General features: G+C 46.9%; 1 protein-coding gene across 2 annotated transcripts in view; it reads right to left on the reverse strand.

The window, feature by feature from the left end:
* CRAMP1 (cramped chromatin regulator 1) overlaps positions 1-16391 on the reverse strand; it is an 80817-nt gene that overhangs the window by 32664 nt on the left and 31762 nt on the right. For both annotated transcript variants that reach the window (XM_088452078.1, XM_088452077.1), the window contains exons 8-10: positions 15812-15935; positions 14402-14483; positions 11544-12539 (exon numbers count right to left, since the gene is read on the reverse strand). In XM_088452078.1, the coding sequence (XP_088308204.1) occupies positions 11544-12539; positions 14402-14483; positions 15812-15935 (1202 nt within the window). The remainder of the gene's footprint in view (positions 1-11543; positions 12540-14401; positions 14484-15811; positions 15936-16391) is intronic.

Raw genomic sequence — 16391 nt, forward strand, 5'->3', positions numbered from 1 at the left:
GCACTTGGGTCCATCCTCCTCTATACCCCGCCCCCGAGCCACAGGCACCTCAGTTGGTAAGCAGCCAAGGCCGGAGAAGGAGACAAAACAGAGAGAAGGAAGACTGGAACACACAAGAACCATACTCACATAAATGGGAGACGCAAAACTGGTGACCAGTCACAGAGCCCATATGAAGCCAGGTGCGTCAGGGCGGGTGCCCTGTGGACCCTATGGACTTCGTAGAAACAGAGATAACAAATGTAAGTTCTTACCATATCTCTTGTTTTCTACTTCAGGGTCCATAGGGGTCCACAGGGTGACCTTGGGGATGTCCCAAAGCAGTCCAACTAAGGGCGGGGACGCTCCTGTGCTGATAGGAGAACCCGGCGGCCAAAGGATGCATCCTGAGAGGCAAAGGTGTCAAACGCATAGAACCTCAAAAAGGTCTGAATGGAAGACCAGGTGGCCGCCTTACACAGCTGAACAGCAGAGGCGCCATGGCTAGCAGCCCAAGAAGGGCCCACAGACAGAGTGGAATGAGCCTTAACAGAGGCTGGAACAGGTAAACCCTCCTGCATATAAGCCTCAATAATAACAGAACGAAGCCAACGGGCTAGAGTCTGTTTGTTGGCAGGCCAACCCCTCTTTTGAAGACCAAAGAGGACAAACAAAGAATCAGACTTCCTCACAGAACTAGTCCTGTCCACATAAACCTGGAGTGCACGGACAACGTCTAAAGAAGCCTCCCCAGCCGAAAGATCAGGCGACTGAAAGGCTGGTACAACAATTTCCTGATTAATGTGGAACCTGGAAACCACCTTAGGCAGGAAATCAGGACGAGTGCGAAGCACCGCTCTGTCTTGATGAAAAACCAGAAAAGGGGAATGACAGGAAAGCGCCCCCAAATCCGAAACCCTCCTGGCAGAAGCAATTGCCAAGAGGAAAACAGTTTTAAAAGTTAGCCACTTGAGCTCCACTGACTCCAAGGGCTCAAAAGGAGGACCCTGTAAGGCCCGAAGAACCACCACCAAATCCCACGGGGCCACAGGTGGCACAAAGGGAGGCTGGATTCTTAAAACGCCCTGGAAAAAGGTGTGTACGTCCGGCATAGCAGCAATCCTGCGCTGGAACCACACCGACAGAGCAGACACGTGCACCTTCAGTGAGGAAAGACGTAATCCTAAATCCAAACCCGACTGAAGGAAAACCAGAATACGCGAAACCCGGAACACCTGGGGATCATATCTTCTGGCCTCGCACCACTGAAAGTAAGTGTGCCTCACTCTGTGGTAGATCCTCGCGGAAGCAGGCTTGCGCGCCCTCAGCATGGTGGTAATAACGGAGCTAGAAAAGCCCCGAGACCTCAGGACGGCTGTCTCAAGAGCCACGCCGTCAAAGATAGTCGACCCAGATCCGGGTGAAGACAGGGCCCCTGAGACAACAGGTCCAGTCGTTGAGGTAGGAGGTACGGAGCGTCGATGGACAGGCTCCGCAGATCGGAGTACCACGGCCTTCTTGGCCACGCTGGGGCCACCAGGATCAGTGTGCCTCCGTCCTGCTTGAACTTGTGCAGGACCCGAGGCAGCAGAAATATCGGAGGGAACAAGTAAGCCAGGCGAAACAGCCATTTCACCGACAGCGCGTCTATCAGACTTGCGCCTGCGTCCCTTGTCCTTGACCCGTACACGGGCAGCTTGTGATTGTGACGGGACGCCATCAGGTCCAGCTCTGGCAGCCCCCACTTGTCCACGAGTAGTTGGAATACCTCTGGATGAAGCGACCATTCCCCGGGATGCACGTCGTAACGGCTGAGAAAGTCTGCCTCCCAATTGAGGACTCCCGGGATGAAGACTGCCGAGGGAGCTGGAAGATAGCGCTCCGCCCAAGCCAGGACGCGGGACACCTCCGACATCGCAGCTCGACTGCGAGTCCCTCCCCGGTGATTAATGTACGCCACCTTGGTGGCGTTGTCCGACTGCACCTGAACGGCCCTTCCGTGAAGAGCGGTGCCGGACGACTGCAGGGCTCTGTACACTGTCCGCAGTGCCAGAATGTTGATGGGAAGAATCGCTTCCTCCGCCGACCAACGACCCTGAAGTGACAAGGAGCCTGTCACCGCCCCCCAACCCCGGAGACTGGCATCTGTCGTGAGCAGAACCCATTCCGGGATCCAAAATGGGCGCCCCTCGAGGAGATGAGCAGTCTGTAGCCACCAGGCCAGGGACAGACGTACCTCCGAGGACAACACCAGCATCTGAGAGCGAATCCTGTGTGGCAATCCGTTCCATTCCGAAAGAATCAGCCTCTGCAGGGCCTTGGAATGGAACTGGGCAAACTCCACCATGTCGAATGCCGACACCATGGACCCCAAAACTCTCATCGCTGAGTGCACCGACACTCTGCCCCTGCTCAGACAACTGTGAATCCGCAGCTGTAAGGAGGAGACCTTCTCTGGAGTCAGAAAAATCTGTTGCTGACGAGAGTCCAGCAGGGCCCCCAAATGAACCATCCGCTGTGATGGGATGAGGGAGGACTTCTTCCAGTTGATCAACCACCCGTGCGCCTGTAGACAAGCGACCGTCAGGTGGAGATGCTGGATCAGTACCTCCGGGGAGCTTGCCAGCAAGAGGAGGTCGTCTGGCTCCAAAGGTGAGCCTCCATGACCGCCATCACCTTGGGAAATACCCTTGGTGCCGTGGAGAGGCGAAAGGGTAGAGCCCTGAATTGGTAGTGGTTGTGGAGAATAGCAAACCGCAGAAACCGTTGGTGTGATGTTGCTATAGGTACATGGAGGTAGGCGTCCTGGATATCCAGGGAGACCATATAATCCCCCGGTTCCATCGCCAGAATGATGGAACGCAAAGTTTCCATCCTGAATTTGGGAACCCTGAGAAATCTGTTCAGGGACTTTAAATTGAGGATGGGCGATGAGAGCCATTGGGTTTCTGCACCAGAAACAGCGTAGAGTAATACCCCATCCCACGTTGAGATTGTGGTACGGGTATAATGACCCCCGCCGTCAGGAAGGCCTCTATGGCTTCTTGAACCTGCAAGGCCTTGGTTTTGTCCTGAGAAGGACTCCTGCAAAAAAAAAACTGGTGAGGCGGCCTGTGCCGAAAAGACAGGGCGTACCCCTGGGAGACCACTTCTTGCACCCAGGCATCCATGGTGGTATTGTGCCAGCACTGGGCGAATTGAAGAAGTCGGCCTCCCACTCTGGGGTCCCCCAGAGGGAGGCCCATCCCATCATGCAGAAGGCTTATCTTCTTGCTTGGAAGAAGGCGCCTAGCACTCCAGGCTTGCTTCTTTGGCTTTGAGGCGGTCTTGGTTGCGGACTGCCTCGGGAAGGACTGACCCTTTGCCTTGCCCTGAACCCGAAAGGAGCGAAAGGCCGAGCTCCGGACCTTAGCAGGTGTCGTAGCTGAAGGGAGGAAGGCTGACTTGGACTTTGCCAGGGTATCTACTATTTTGTCCAGGTCCGGACCAAATAGTAACTCTCCTTTAAAAGGTAAGGCCCTCCAAGCCTTTCTTTGAATCAGCGTCTGCTCTCCAAGACCTCAACCACAAGGATCTGCGAGCAGACACTGCTGCCGCCGAAACCCTAGAGGTCAGCAGGCTAGCATCCAAAGATGCTTCTCCAATGTAGGAAGCGGCATCTCTCATCTGTCCTAACAACGCCCTCTGGACATCCGGAGCTTCATCCGTAAACGTATCCTCCAAGGCGTTGGCCCAACCCTCAATGGCCTTGGCCAACCAGGAGATGGCCATGGACGGCCGGGCTACAGCCCCTGAGAGAGAATAAATAGACTTTAGACTAGGGATGTGCAGGCTCGGATAGGTTCGAGTTTGCACGTGGAGTTCGGATTTTTCCCTCCAAAAAAACGGAACTCAGAAAGAGGCAAAACGTCATCTTACATGGACGAACATCATCATTCCTGGAGGGAAAAATCCGAACTCCACGTGCAAACTCGAACCTATCCGAGCCTGCACATCCCTACTTTAGACAAGTCTCCACCTTCCTGTCCATAGGATCCTTCAGCGAGGATATAGACGGCAATGGCAAAGTAGCACTCCTGATGAGGCGTGTTACATGGGAATCAACCGCAGGCGGAGTTTCCCATTTCTTACAATGCGTCTCCGGAAACGGATAATTGGACGCCAACCACTTCTGTGGCAGGAATCGCTTACTGGGCGTCTGCCAGGCCACCGCCATGTGATCCGTCAACTGATCAGACAAGGGGAAGTCTGCAGAGGTAACCTTAGCTTTTTTAAAACTAGGATACCTCGACTTTGAGGATGAGGCTCGCGCTCCAATCAGAAGAATGACCCGCACCGCCCTAACCAGAGCCCGCACATTGATGGAAGACTTAGTGTCTACCTCCTGGACTGAGGAATCTGAGGCTGAGTCATCCTGCACCTCACCATCATCCGAGGACCCCTCAGAGTCCGAAAAATGCGCAGCCTGCGCCATAACTGTGCGTTTAGATGCCCTGGAAGGCACGTCACTGCGCAACATCGACTGAAAAGCCAAAGATGCTGCCGCCAAATCTTGGACAGTGTGGGAAAGCGCATCCACCCAGGGTGGAGGAGCTGCCACAGGAGCCTGAAACGGCACCACAGCCTGCTGCGCCACAGGGGTGGACTGTATATACATTGGCAACCCCGCATAGGGACCAACAGGCTGAGACCCCGGGGGAGTCTGCAATAATTGTGGGACACCCGGGGAATGGTAGGCTGGGGAGGCGCCCTAGTAGGGACGGCAATCGGGAACGACAGACGGTCCGCGATAGACACCAGCACCTGGGAAAACATCGCCCATGGTGGCTCCTGCGACATAGGAGTTTAGACGCACCAGGGATCGCCTGGCACCGTCCGCACAGGCCTTTCTGTGACAAATCCTCCCTATCCACTCCTGCAGAACAGCGCCTGCAGGAGAATAATACCGGAGCCACGGCATGCTCAATCTCCTCCTCAGACATGACAGACTATATAGTTAAATATACAGTTATGACATAGGAAGAAAAACTTGCGCACTCACCAGTGTGCTGGACAACAGCCCACAATATGGGACTGTGTAGCACACAACTGTATGTGACGGACCTCACAAATACGTGATTTATATAGCCGAGGTCTGTAGAAAAGCCCCTCCCCCGCACACCTGTAGGGCTTGTAGGAGAAGGAAAGGGATAGGTATAGGCTGACAGTAAGTAGAAATTAGCACAGACAGGCAGCACTAGCAAAAGTCACATACCATGCAGGAAGAAATACTCACTGCACCTTTCCACTACAATCAACCTGCCCAGATTCAGTGTCTGGGAGGGCTATAGTGCTGTGTACACTGTCCTTGTCGGGGGAGAGGTGCACAGGGGGACCGGTCTGCGTGCTCCCTGAGAGTATCTGCGCTGCCACATGAGAAAATGGCTGCTGGAGACCTCAGAGGAGGAGTAGCCCGAGTATCTGCAGCTCAGCGACGCCAGACTACGCGCTGAAAGGCGCGCTGAGCTGAGGGGAGGAGCCGCTAGACAGGGAAGGCTTCCTCCCCTGGCTAGCATATTAACCCCCGGGTTGCCGGCATCCCGCTTGCCGCATTATTCACCCTGGTGGTCTAGTGGTCTGGCGGGGTAAGCCTCCACTGGAGGGGGAGCCCGCCGCCACCGCTAGCGCCCCCGGTCTGTCCCCTAGAACCGGGGGCATGGGACTGCATTTAAGAGGAAGCCGCGCACCGCCGCTAATCAGCGGTGCGCGGTTTACCTTGCTCTCCCCAGCGTTTCCGGCAGCAGTCCCGGGGGAAACCAGAGTCCGGCTAGTACAGACTCTGGCTTCCCCCGCCGCGATCTCCAGTTCAGTGCTGGCGTCGCGGCGCCAGCAGGGAGAAGGAGCAGCAGTGTGGGCGTCTGTACAGACAGCCCATCGCTACAGCTCTGGAGAAAAAAAACTATAGTTAAAAAATAAATAAATAAATAAATTTAACTATGTTAAAAAAGAAAAGCTTTAGGGGGCTGAGGTGCCTGTGGCTCGGGGGCGGGGTATAGAGGAGGATGGACCCAAGTGCATCCTGGGAGCAGCTAAAAGCTTTAACTCCGTGGTGCCCGAGGATCCAGGATCCAGCTATACCCCAAGGTCACCCTGTGGACCCTGAAGTAGAAATTCTATTAGATACACATCTTAACCTGTCAACTGCAGAGGTCGCTAGGGCTGTTGCTAACAGAATTATAGCTGTATGGACTAAAGCATCATTACCTACTGTCACCATGCAAACCATAGAAGGATGCGTTCAAAAATACAAGAATTATCGAGCGTTGCTCGACACTCCTAAAAATGAGAGGGCCTACTTTCCATAGTAGGCTTGAAAAGTTCAAAACTTAGGCAAGGTTACTGTTTAATGTTTGCACTTGTCTTTGTGAAGGAGAATGTAAGTGTCTGAAGGAAAAGAAGGTTGATCCCAAGGAACATATGCTTCTAAAAGACCAGCGATCGAAGCGTAATACGGCGATTGGTGGTATTGATAAGGCTGTGATGAGGTGAGCAGGGATGGTTTCATTAGGTCTACCCTCCGATCACGTGCAGTAATGCAAAAGTTTGATTAAAAAAAAAAAAAAAAAAAAAGATTACAAGCAATTTAATAAAACTATATAATACACAGATTATATATATTTATACACACACATTGTATGAGTGTGTGTGATTATATATACATACTGTACACACATATACATATATACACATACATACACACACTTGGAATTTCTGTATAGACTTTAAATCCTTTCATCAAAATACATGGAGCCCTGGAAACATCGTGTACAGAGGTATAGGCGGAGCTTGGCATGAGCTCCATCCACGCAATATGCCCTAGCCTTTAGGGCTCCAGTTATTTTCCTAACCAAGGCTAACATGGACATGAGGAAGAGAGAGGCAAAAGATATAACGAGGGAAAGAGAGGAAGACCATGTCCTTCCAGAACATACAACATAAAAGGAAAGAACCAGAGCATCAAGGCTGGCTGTCCAATATCCCCTGCTTGATTTCAATATAAAGATTTAACCTTAGTACAAAAAATCTTTGCTCATAAATCCATTTGGAAGACACTGGAACCTTGGGGACTTCACAAAACTATCTCTATGGGAGAGCATGGTCCGAAATTGCCATGCGCATAATCGTTCCATCCAAAATGAACTTCCTTGGGCGTGAAACCATTGAAACGCATAGATAAATGACCAGGTGGCCATCAGTCACATCTGCTCAGTCGAGGTCATGTGCCTCGTCGCCCAGGAGGCAATTACCGGCCTGGTAGAATGTACTCTCACATTTTTAAGACAGGCATCACTGCTCCTGTAACTGCTGTAGTGATCCATCTCGCAAATGTCTGTCAATCTCTCCGTTATAGAGGACCAAAAGGTCATCCGTTTTCCAAAAACCTATAAAAGGGTATGTCCTTGTAGTCCTGACAACATTCACCAAGAGAGTGGAGCCTTCTTTATTGGAAGACAGCATATGACTATGACAATATCCTTATTTGATGTGTAAATTGGATTTTATCTTATGCTCCTGTTTTAAGGAGGGTTTTGTTCATACAAGAGCCCCACAAGCCTCCCAGATACTGGAAATGCAGAAATATTTACTACATTATCCTTTTGGTTTGTTTCAATGCTAGGGAGCTCTTGGTGACTACCACTGTGGAATTGTATGGTTGTTTTTTGGGGGGATTTGTAGCCGTTCCTCATAGACTCTGCTCTAACTAGGGCATTTACAACTGCTCTCATTTCCAGAATATTGATAATTAGCTTGGTCTCTCCAAGACCACAGGCTTGGCAGGATCTTATAGAGCAACAGCCACAGTCACAAATGGTGATGGGATGAGATAGTCAACTGTAAGCCAACAGAGGAGTGAATTACTGAACCTTGGAGACAACCCAATTAGCTGATTGCACAAGTGATGGTGTGACATGTTCCATTTCAATAACAGTTCAATCTGGCACTCCCAGGAGTGGAACAGAGCAAACTCTATTGCTTTGAATGTGAAGTTCATCTATCCTAAGGCTATCATGCATCAAACAAGTGTCCATCTGAGAACCATTAAAGACTATACAATGAGATTATTTGGTCTTCTAGCAAAAACTCTGTCTTTGGTGTTGAACAGCGATACTAGAAAAAAAAAAAAACGACACTAGGCAGATACTAGCCTAAATTTCTGGTAATTGACGATTCATCCGTGAGGCTGCAATATCTGGGTCATTAGGGTAATTAACTACATATTGGCCTAGAGTTAATTTAAGGATCCTGCCTGGACCAACAGTTCCTTAGGCAATGGATAATGGTCACTCCTTTGTACTTCAAAAGAGGCGCCATAGATGCCACAATCTCTGAATTCCCTCTGTGCGGTAGTGCATAAAATTGATAATGACGAGACAGGACTGCCTGCAAATCTGAGAAGGCATTGGTGGCTCTCCCGGATTAGAACATGCAAGCATGCATCCCTGATGTCCATGAAGATCAGAAGCTTGATCTTCTCCATGCCGCTTATGACCTCTCACAGGTACTTTATTTGAATTAGTCCACCAAAATATAGGTTTTTAGGACTTTGGAGGTTTAAAATGGGCTGAAAAGGAATGCTTGATTTTTGGACTTAAAGAAGGTTTCAATAAAATCCTTGTCCTTTTTGGAATTGGGATAACCCCTCAGAGGGATTCCTGCAGAGCAAGTTCATCTTTTGTCTCTGGGAAGACCAATGTTGAAAAAATGTCTGGGGGTAAACTATAAAACAACTAAGATATTTCTCTGGTCCGTGATTTCTCTAACCCAGGCATCACCTATAGAATGGAACCAATGATCCATAAAGAGTAGAAGTTAGCTCTCACCACGAGTGCCCGTCATTCTGATTTTGGTAAGCAGTCATTTGGCTGACCAAGCTTGTCTTCCCCTATAATGTTCTCACTGATGCCATTCATATTTGATACCTCTAGGCGTTCTTGAAAAGTTAAATGACTTTAATGTAACCTAAACTTGAGACAGTTAACAGAGAGGAAAGATCTCTTTTGCCCTGTGTCCTGACTGATTATTTTATCCATTTTGGGCCAAAAGGAAGAGACCCCAGATCCAGAGTTTTTTTTTATTCTGGTTAAGCCTCACAGGCTTTAAGCTTGAACATCATGCCTAGACTACTGAGGCCTGAATTTCTGGCCTGAATTAGCTAGAGGTAGGATGAATGCTAAGTAAGTGCTCTTGGATTTAATTACGCACATTAGCTTTTTCCTTGGAATTTGAGTGTATTCACACATATATATCGTGTTGTCAATTCATGTCTATATATTGCACTATGACAAAGTCTGAATTCATTAATCCTGATCTAGAGCAGCATCTCCAAGATATTTGGATCAATTCAGATCTTGGTTTGCCTGACTGCCCCCATTCTGAAAGCTGTTCTGCCAACTTTCCCATAACTTTATAAACCATACTGATGCCAAGAGGAATATAAGAGAAGCCCCAATAGCTATATATTTCAATTCTAAAACTGGCCTTATAATTTCAATACATGCAATCTTTTAAAGTGGCAGATTGACAAGAGGAATCGTTGTCCTCTTTAAAAAAACATGCTATATGACCATCTACCTTAGGTGGAGGCTCTCCAGTCCAAAATGTTAAGTGTTCGTATGATGATCAAGTCTTCTAGAGTTGCGAGCTGAGAAAGTTTAGCAATAAAGAATTTGCCCAGGACGGTTTTCCAGATTGGAGTTTCACCCACAGGTGTACAGGTCAGCCGTGCATGCTTTGCAGAGGGCATCTCTATGTCCACTAGGTAGCTTAGTGTGACATTTTGAACATGTGGAAAATGTGACTGATGCCATGCCACCAGGAGTGAAAACTACAACACGGACAAGACCCAACAAGCTACAATAGTAATAATAGGCATGTATCTTTTAGGATATGGCAGCTTAAGATGAGTTTCCTTTGAGGAAATCACATTTTGATGAATATTAAGCTCCAACCCCTACATGGACCTAGCGCTGACTAGGTTACAGCTGTTTAATGAACAATTTCCTGTCCTGACTCAACCAATGCCTCGAGAGAAAGCCATTTTCAACAGTCCACCACCTTTCCTCTTAGCCGGCACCGGAGGAGAGCACATCTCTAGTGATGGGGAGGGACAGGAGTGGTAATAACTGCCCAAGCTCTGCCTGCATTTCTATACCCCATGATTCCAGTATTCCTCAATTGAATGAGAAACAATGTTTGCATTTATTCTCCAAGTACTTATATTAGAGTAAATAAATGCTATAAAATGAATTAATTATCATGTCCTGTACATTTGTCTCTTTCTTACTTATCTTGTGAATTTCCTGTATCTCTAAGTTTGACATTAAGCTGATGTGCCAACAATGGTCTACATATGATCCAGACAGTCTACACTACAGAACACTATTTTCAAAATATTTGATTTGGGGGGGGAAGCATAAAAGTATAAGTGTATCCACAAAGTCTGGTCTCCATGGTTCCAATCCCAATCTATGCCCACTTTGGGTCTCTGCTAATTCCCCCTCCCTTTTCTTCTCATCTCAATATTGTACTGTAATTATGGTATTTTTATTTCCCTCCCTGAGATGCTTCATACCCCCTTCTGATTCCACCACCCACCTCAGATGCTTCATACCCCCCTCCTGATTGCACCCCACGCCCAGAGTCCTCACACCACCCTGTTAATTCCACAAACCCCCATCAGATGCTTTATACCCCCCTCCTGATTCCACCCCTCCCCCTCAGTCTTCATACCCCCCCTGATTCTACCCCTCCTCAGAGTCCTCATACCCCCTCTTAATTCCACCCCCCCATCAGATGCTTTATATTCCCCTCCTGATTCCACCCAGCCCCTCAGTCTTCATACCCCCCCTCCTGATTCCACCCACCCTCAGATGCTTCACACCACCCCTCCTAATGCCACCCACCTCAAATGCTTCATACTCCTGATTCCACCACTCACCCTAGATGATTCATATCCCCCGTCTTGATTCCACCACCCACCTCAGAACTTTGCCCTCTTATGTATAACAAATTTGCTTGGTTTGTACTCTTTTTATGGGCAGCATCCCTGTCTCTAGTCTTTGTTTTTATTACGATTTTCTTCTGAAGTACCATATGCCTTTTGTTTCTATATGATAGAATATTCAGTTTTGGTATTATGTTCATCTGTATCACTTTCTCTATGTTATATTGTCAAATGAAAAAAAACAAAAAACAAAACAAAAAAACACATGGTTTAAAAAAAAAAGTGTAGGATGCACAGACCTGCTCTGTGCACAAAAAAAAGGGAGGGGGATGATCAGAAATTTCACATTGAATTTTTACACTCAGCCCAATTTGCTTTCTTCGGGATCCTATACATCTAAATTACCCACATCTTATTCCAAGATTCATTTAGCAAAATATTACAGCATTGTAATTAAATATCGCCAGAAAGGTTATGTTCTGATAGGCAAGTGAGAAGAGCAAAAAAAAACAAAAAACACACACACACACAAAACCCCACAATAAACACAAACAAAACATCACTTGAAATGGCTACTTACAGCTTTGGGGTTAACCTCTGTAGCTATGAGTCGTAAAAGACAGCTCAGACGACTCTGTTTGTGGCGTGAAGGGCAGTCCGAGTCATCTGAGCTGCTGGGATCCATCCACTCATACTCTAACTGCAACTTGCCCGGTTTGCCCAGCATGAGGTAAACCTCGGCTAGTGTCAGATTCTCTGTAGTCCGTTCGTTCCAGCCGTCCTGGCGTAACTGCTCTGCCAGCTGGTTAGAGTTGTCTTTGGGAGCTTTGGATGAACCACTCTGCGCCTTCACCTGAGTGTCCAGTCCTGGGGTTTGTGTAGTGCAATTATGCTGCTGGTTGCTTTCAGTCTGTATGTCTGCTTTCTCTTGGCTCGGAGAAGCGGCTTCTCCAGAACCTCTGGGGGGCGTTTCCGGGGACATGGGAGAAAACGCCACAGCATTGTCTGTTGAATGACTTCCCTCTGGGACAATAAGATCTTGACAAGATTTTAGATAGCTAGGAAAAGGGTCATTTATGGACAGTTCCTCTACAATAGCTAACTGACTGCCAGATACTTTGCTAGGTGCTGCTGGACTTGCTGAAGAATCCATATTTTCTGGAGGAGATTCATCAGGAGTCTTGGGACCGTCTGGCACCACTTCGGGTGACACATTTTCCACAGAACCATTCTCTGTGGCTGGAGTCCTGTCTGTTACACTGGTGGACACTTCCACCTTGTTTGCTTGTTTAGCATCTGTGCTGCCTCGTGCGTACTTTAGTTGTACCCGAGCTGTCCCTTGTCCTGTTTGAATGCCTAGGATCTGAGCAGGAAGTAGCAGGTGAGTGTCCTTTGAGCCCTGTTTGCACTTGCCAGACTCCTGCCAATGGACTGTACAGTAGGTTTTGGAATGGACCACCCTGGCAACTCCTGGTAAAGGAGACAATTGTGCAGTTTCAGGTGGGAAGAGGTACAGTAACTCCGTGGAGTCCTGGGGCTCTCCTTCTGCTTGCTGGTGATCCTCCAGGGTTTTCCTCTGAGTTATCAGGTAAAGGAAACATAGCAGAATGAAGAGTTTGAACCTTTGACAGAAAAGCAACAACCAAACGTTTCTTTTCGGTTATGTAGACCTCATTTACTATATTTAGGTGTTAAACATCCTCAGGGGATTATGTATACTAGCAAGTTTTAAGAGTAGTTATTTTGCATATATAATCCATTTTTGGGGCTTTTTCAATATTTACATCCCAAACATACTGCTATATATGACTGCACAAACATCTACCTTCACATCACAAGAGATCAGTCTGAGACCCGGTGTAACATCTACGTCAAGAACAGAAGTCACTATACACGCCACGACACTCCCATCAGACACAGCCGCTCATTCGGTCTTACTACTCACCGGCCAGTTGGCACTTAGTAATGCATACTTGACGTTAAACTCTGTTAGTATGGCATCCGACACAGTGGCAACCGCTTGCTACTTCGGATGTATATTGTGTGGTGCATGTGTACAACATATTTTCTGATTCAGGCGCATGTGTGGTCAGCTTGCAATGAGAAGTGGCCGCTTGTTCAGTTGTGTCCGACTCATGATCACTCCCCTAGTGTGCAAAACTATTTGCCCTGGATTATCTCAAATAGTTTGTCCTGCATCAGTTTTCATAAAGGTACTGGTATGTGTTCACCCTGCCTCCCGGCAGTACAGCGGTTTAATGGGCTCTCTCATTTTCACAGTGTATAAAGAAATCTGACCAAAAACAAACCCATAATAAAAGAACTCTACGGAAAAAAAATTCCATGTGCTTGAATTGGTTTACTCTGCGTACTCCGATTCCCTTCCAGAATTAAGATTAATGGACTCCCAACAAAAATTAACCCTAGTGCAATGGTACCTGAATTCAGTCCTCAAGGCTCTCTAAAGCTGGCCACACATCTAAAGATCTGTCCAACCAACTAGTTGATTGGTTGGAATGAAAATCTGGTAAGGTATGGGAGTAAATGGTGATCAGCAATTTGCTCCTAAATGCCAGAAAACAGATGAAAATGGTCGTCAGACAAGTTTGTTAAATGTTTGATCTAAACAATTTGTTCAAACAAGAGTTTTTGTTAATTTTCCTGCGTTTGGGAGCAAATTGCTGATTGTCAATTGCTTTCATACCTTACCAGATGTTCATTCCAACCAATCAACTAGTTGGCTGGTTGGACATATAATGTTTAGATGTGTGGCCAGCTTAACAGTCCAGGGTTTAAAGAGATCTATAATTGCGCACAGGTGAATTAATTAGTACCGCAGTAATTTTGAGTTAACCATCTGTGACCTGCCATGGAGATCCTTAAAGTTTGACTGTTAGGAGGCCTTGAGGACTGAGTCTGGGAACCACTGCCCTTGTGTGTATGTGGTGAGGAATATAGATTGTAAGCTCCACTGGGGCAAGGACTGATGTGAATATCCCCTATAAAGCACTGTGCTATTATATGTATGTTCGATATAAATAACCGGTAATAAATAAAATTAAGTAGCAGATGAAAATTCCCCATCCGGTAAGGGGCTTAGCTCATGCAGGGTCACAACATACCATCAGACATGGCACTCACCTATGGAATTCCAAATCAGGGACAGTCTTCAATGCAGACAATACATAAATATGCTGGAACTGCATTATGTTACAGTATAGGATAATACACACACATATTATATATATATATCTATACACACACACACACACACACACACACACACACACACACACACACACACACGAAGAAATTCCATTGCCTCTTCTCTGAGGTGCCTATACTGATCCCACCTCTAGGACACAAGGAAGTAATGCCAGGGAGAGAGCATCGGTCTTACCTGCCATCAGCCATTTTATTAGTACTATAAAAGGATACAATGCGAACTTCCTGCAGTGCCCACTTCTGCTTGAGAAACTCAATAAGGCTGGAGACTTTTCTGTGTAGTTCTACCATCATCCTGGGGAAGCCAGCCATAGGGCGCAGGGAATTCAGATAGGCAGAAATGAGGGGAATTAAGAAAAACATACAGCTTATCAAAATTACATTTCTGGGAAAAGAATTCTCATAAAAACAAACAGTAATTTGTATTTCTATTACATAATGCTGACATTGTATAAAGAGAAGTACTTCTAAGCTGTAATGCATGGATAGGACATGCAGTTACCCATAAACCATCGCTTCATGGAAGACAAAATGGCAAGTGACAGAATATGCAGCATTGTCCTGGTTGAAACTGAACCTTAAGACATCTTTTAGTTGATAAGGACTAGTTTGAGCCCTGTCAGGCTGAAAGACCAACAAAGGAGAATTGCATGGCACAGCTGATAACTCCAAAAACAGCCTAAGTTATGGCCAGCAAACACAAAACTTTCCAGGGAAGGAACTGCATCTCATCGGATCAAAGGGGGGCTTTTGGAGAGCCTCTAAGACTAAGGTCAAGTTCAAGGTAATACAGGCGGAAAAGGGTGGTTAGAAGTGTACAACCTCCTGGATAAAAGTCTGCACCTCTGGGATTAAAGACAGTTTTCTTTGGAATAAAATGGAGAGTGCTAAGATTTTGATAGAAGACAGTCAAAGACCCAAGCCAACCAGCAAGAAGGAAAGCAGGAACCCCTCTTTGCTCACACCATAATATGTACACCTTCCAGACCCTATGGCAGATCGTTGTAGTAGGCCATTTCTGGTCTACAAGCATGGTCTGGATGACTGAACTAGAGATACCCCTTGATTTCAAATTCCCTGCCTGCAGTTCCCTAGGCTCTGCAGCAGGAGACCCAGCAACAATGCACCACAACCAGATAAGCTGGCATCTCATTAGGACCGTCCACTCCCAGACAGAAAATGGAAAGGCCCTGAGCGGGTTTGGAAACCAAAGCCACCAAACTAGGGGCTTGAGGTCCCGGGTGGACCTCCCGTTGGTGTATGCTGGGCAAACTTTGACCCGGGGAGCCTGTTCTGGGCCTTCCACTGGTTAGATTTGGATGACATCACATAATAAAACTTCATAACTTAAAGATTTAAACCCGGGCAACGCCGAGCACTTCATCTAGGGGGGAGAGGGAGAGGAATAGGAAAAAAAAACACACCATATCACATTAAGCAAATAATAATAATAATAAAAAAAATCGGCTCCTGTATACCCAGAGTAGTAGTGTCCCCCAGGGTCGATGTTAGAGAAATAAATAACTTTTCAAATAATACATTTTAGAATGGGCAAACATTACTTGAAACGAGCCGAATTACATACTTAGAATGAATAGTCTGTATTAACCCATGTTTTCATACCTCAGACGTGGATTTTGCGCCAGGCTTTGTACACGAGCCCAAGCCTGATTGTTCCGGGGCTGAAGTTCTACAGGTACTTTTAGGGGCAGTCGCACTGGTTTCTGGTCTTCTTCATCACTCAGACCTGGACATAAAAGCATAGTTACATAGGGAAATGTCTCAATTAGCCGGCTTGTTACCAACTAAGAGAAACTGTGTATAACAGTGATATCAGTGATACTTATTCCACAGTTATAAATACGGGTTAGTACACAACAACTGCCTCCGCTATCTGAGTGATAACAGGTACACTTATAGCATTCAACAATAGACAGAATATTATAAACAATCATTTTTGTTACCTAGCTTGTCCGGGTAAGCATAAGAAATTATTACAATGGCTATTTATTTTCTTTGCTCTCTTCCCCCTACTTTAGCTGTGTGAGAACTCAAAGACACAGGGGAATGAAAGTCAGTAATACACAGACATTTGGGAAAACGGGTGATATGGCAAAAATGGGTTGATACCCAGGACAATCAGATTCCAACTACGATAAGAAGATGAAGCGAACTATCCAACTGGGCCAACATGAGAATTTGC

This window comes from Taudactylus pleione, unplaced genomic scaffold, assembly GCF_031769625.1.
Source record: "Taudactylus pleione unplaced genomic scaffold, aTauple2 ptg000032l, whole genome shotgun sequence".
NCBI lineage: Eukaryota > Metazoa > Chordata > Amphibia > Anura > Myobatrachidae > Taudactylus > Taudactylus pleione.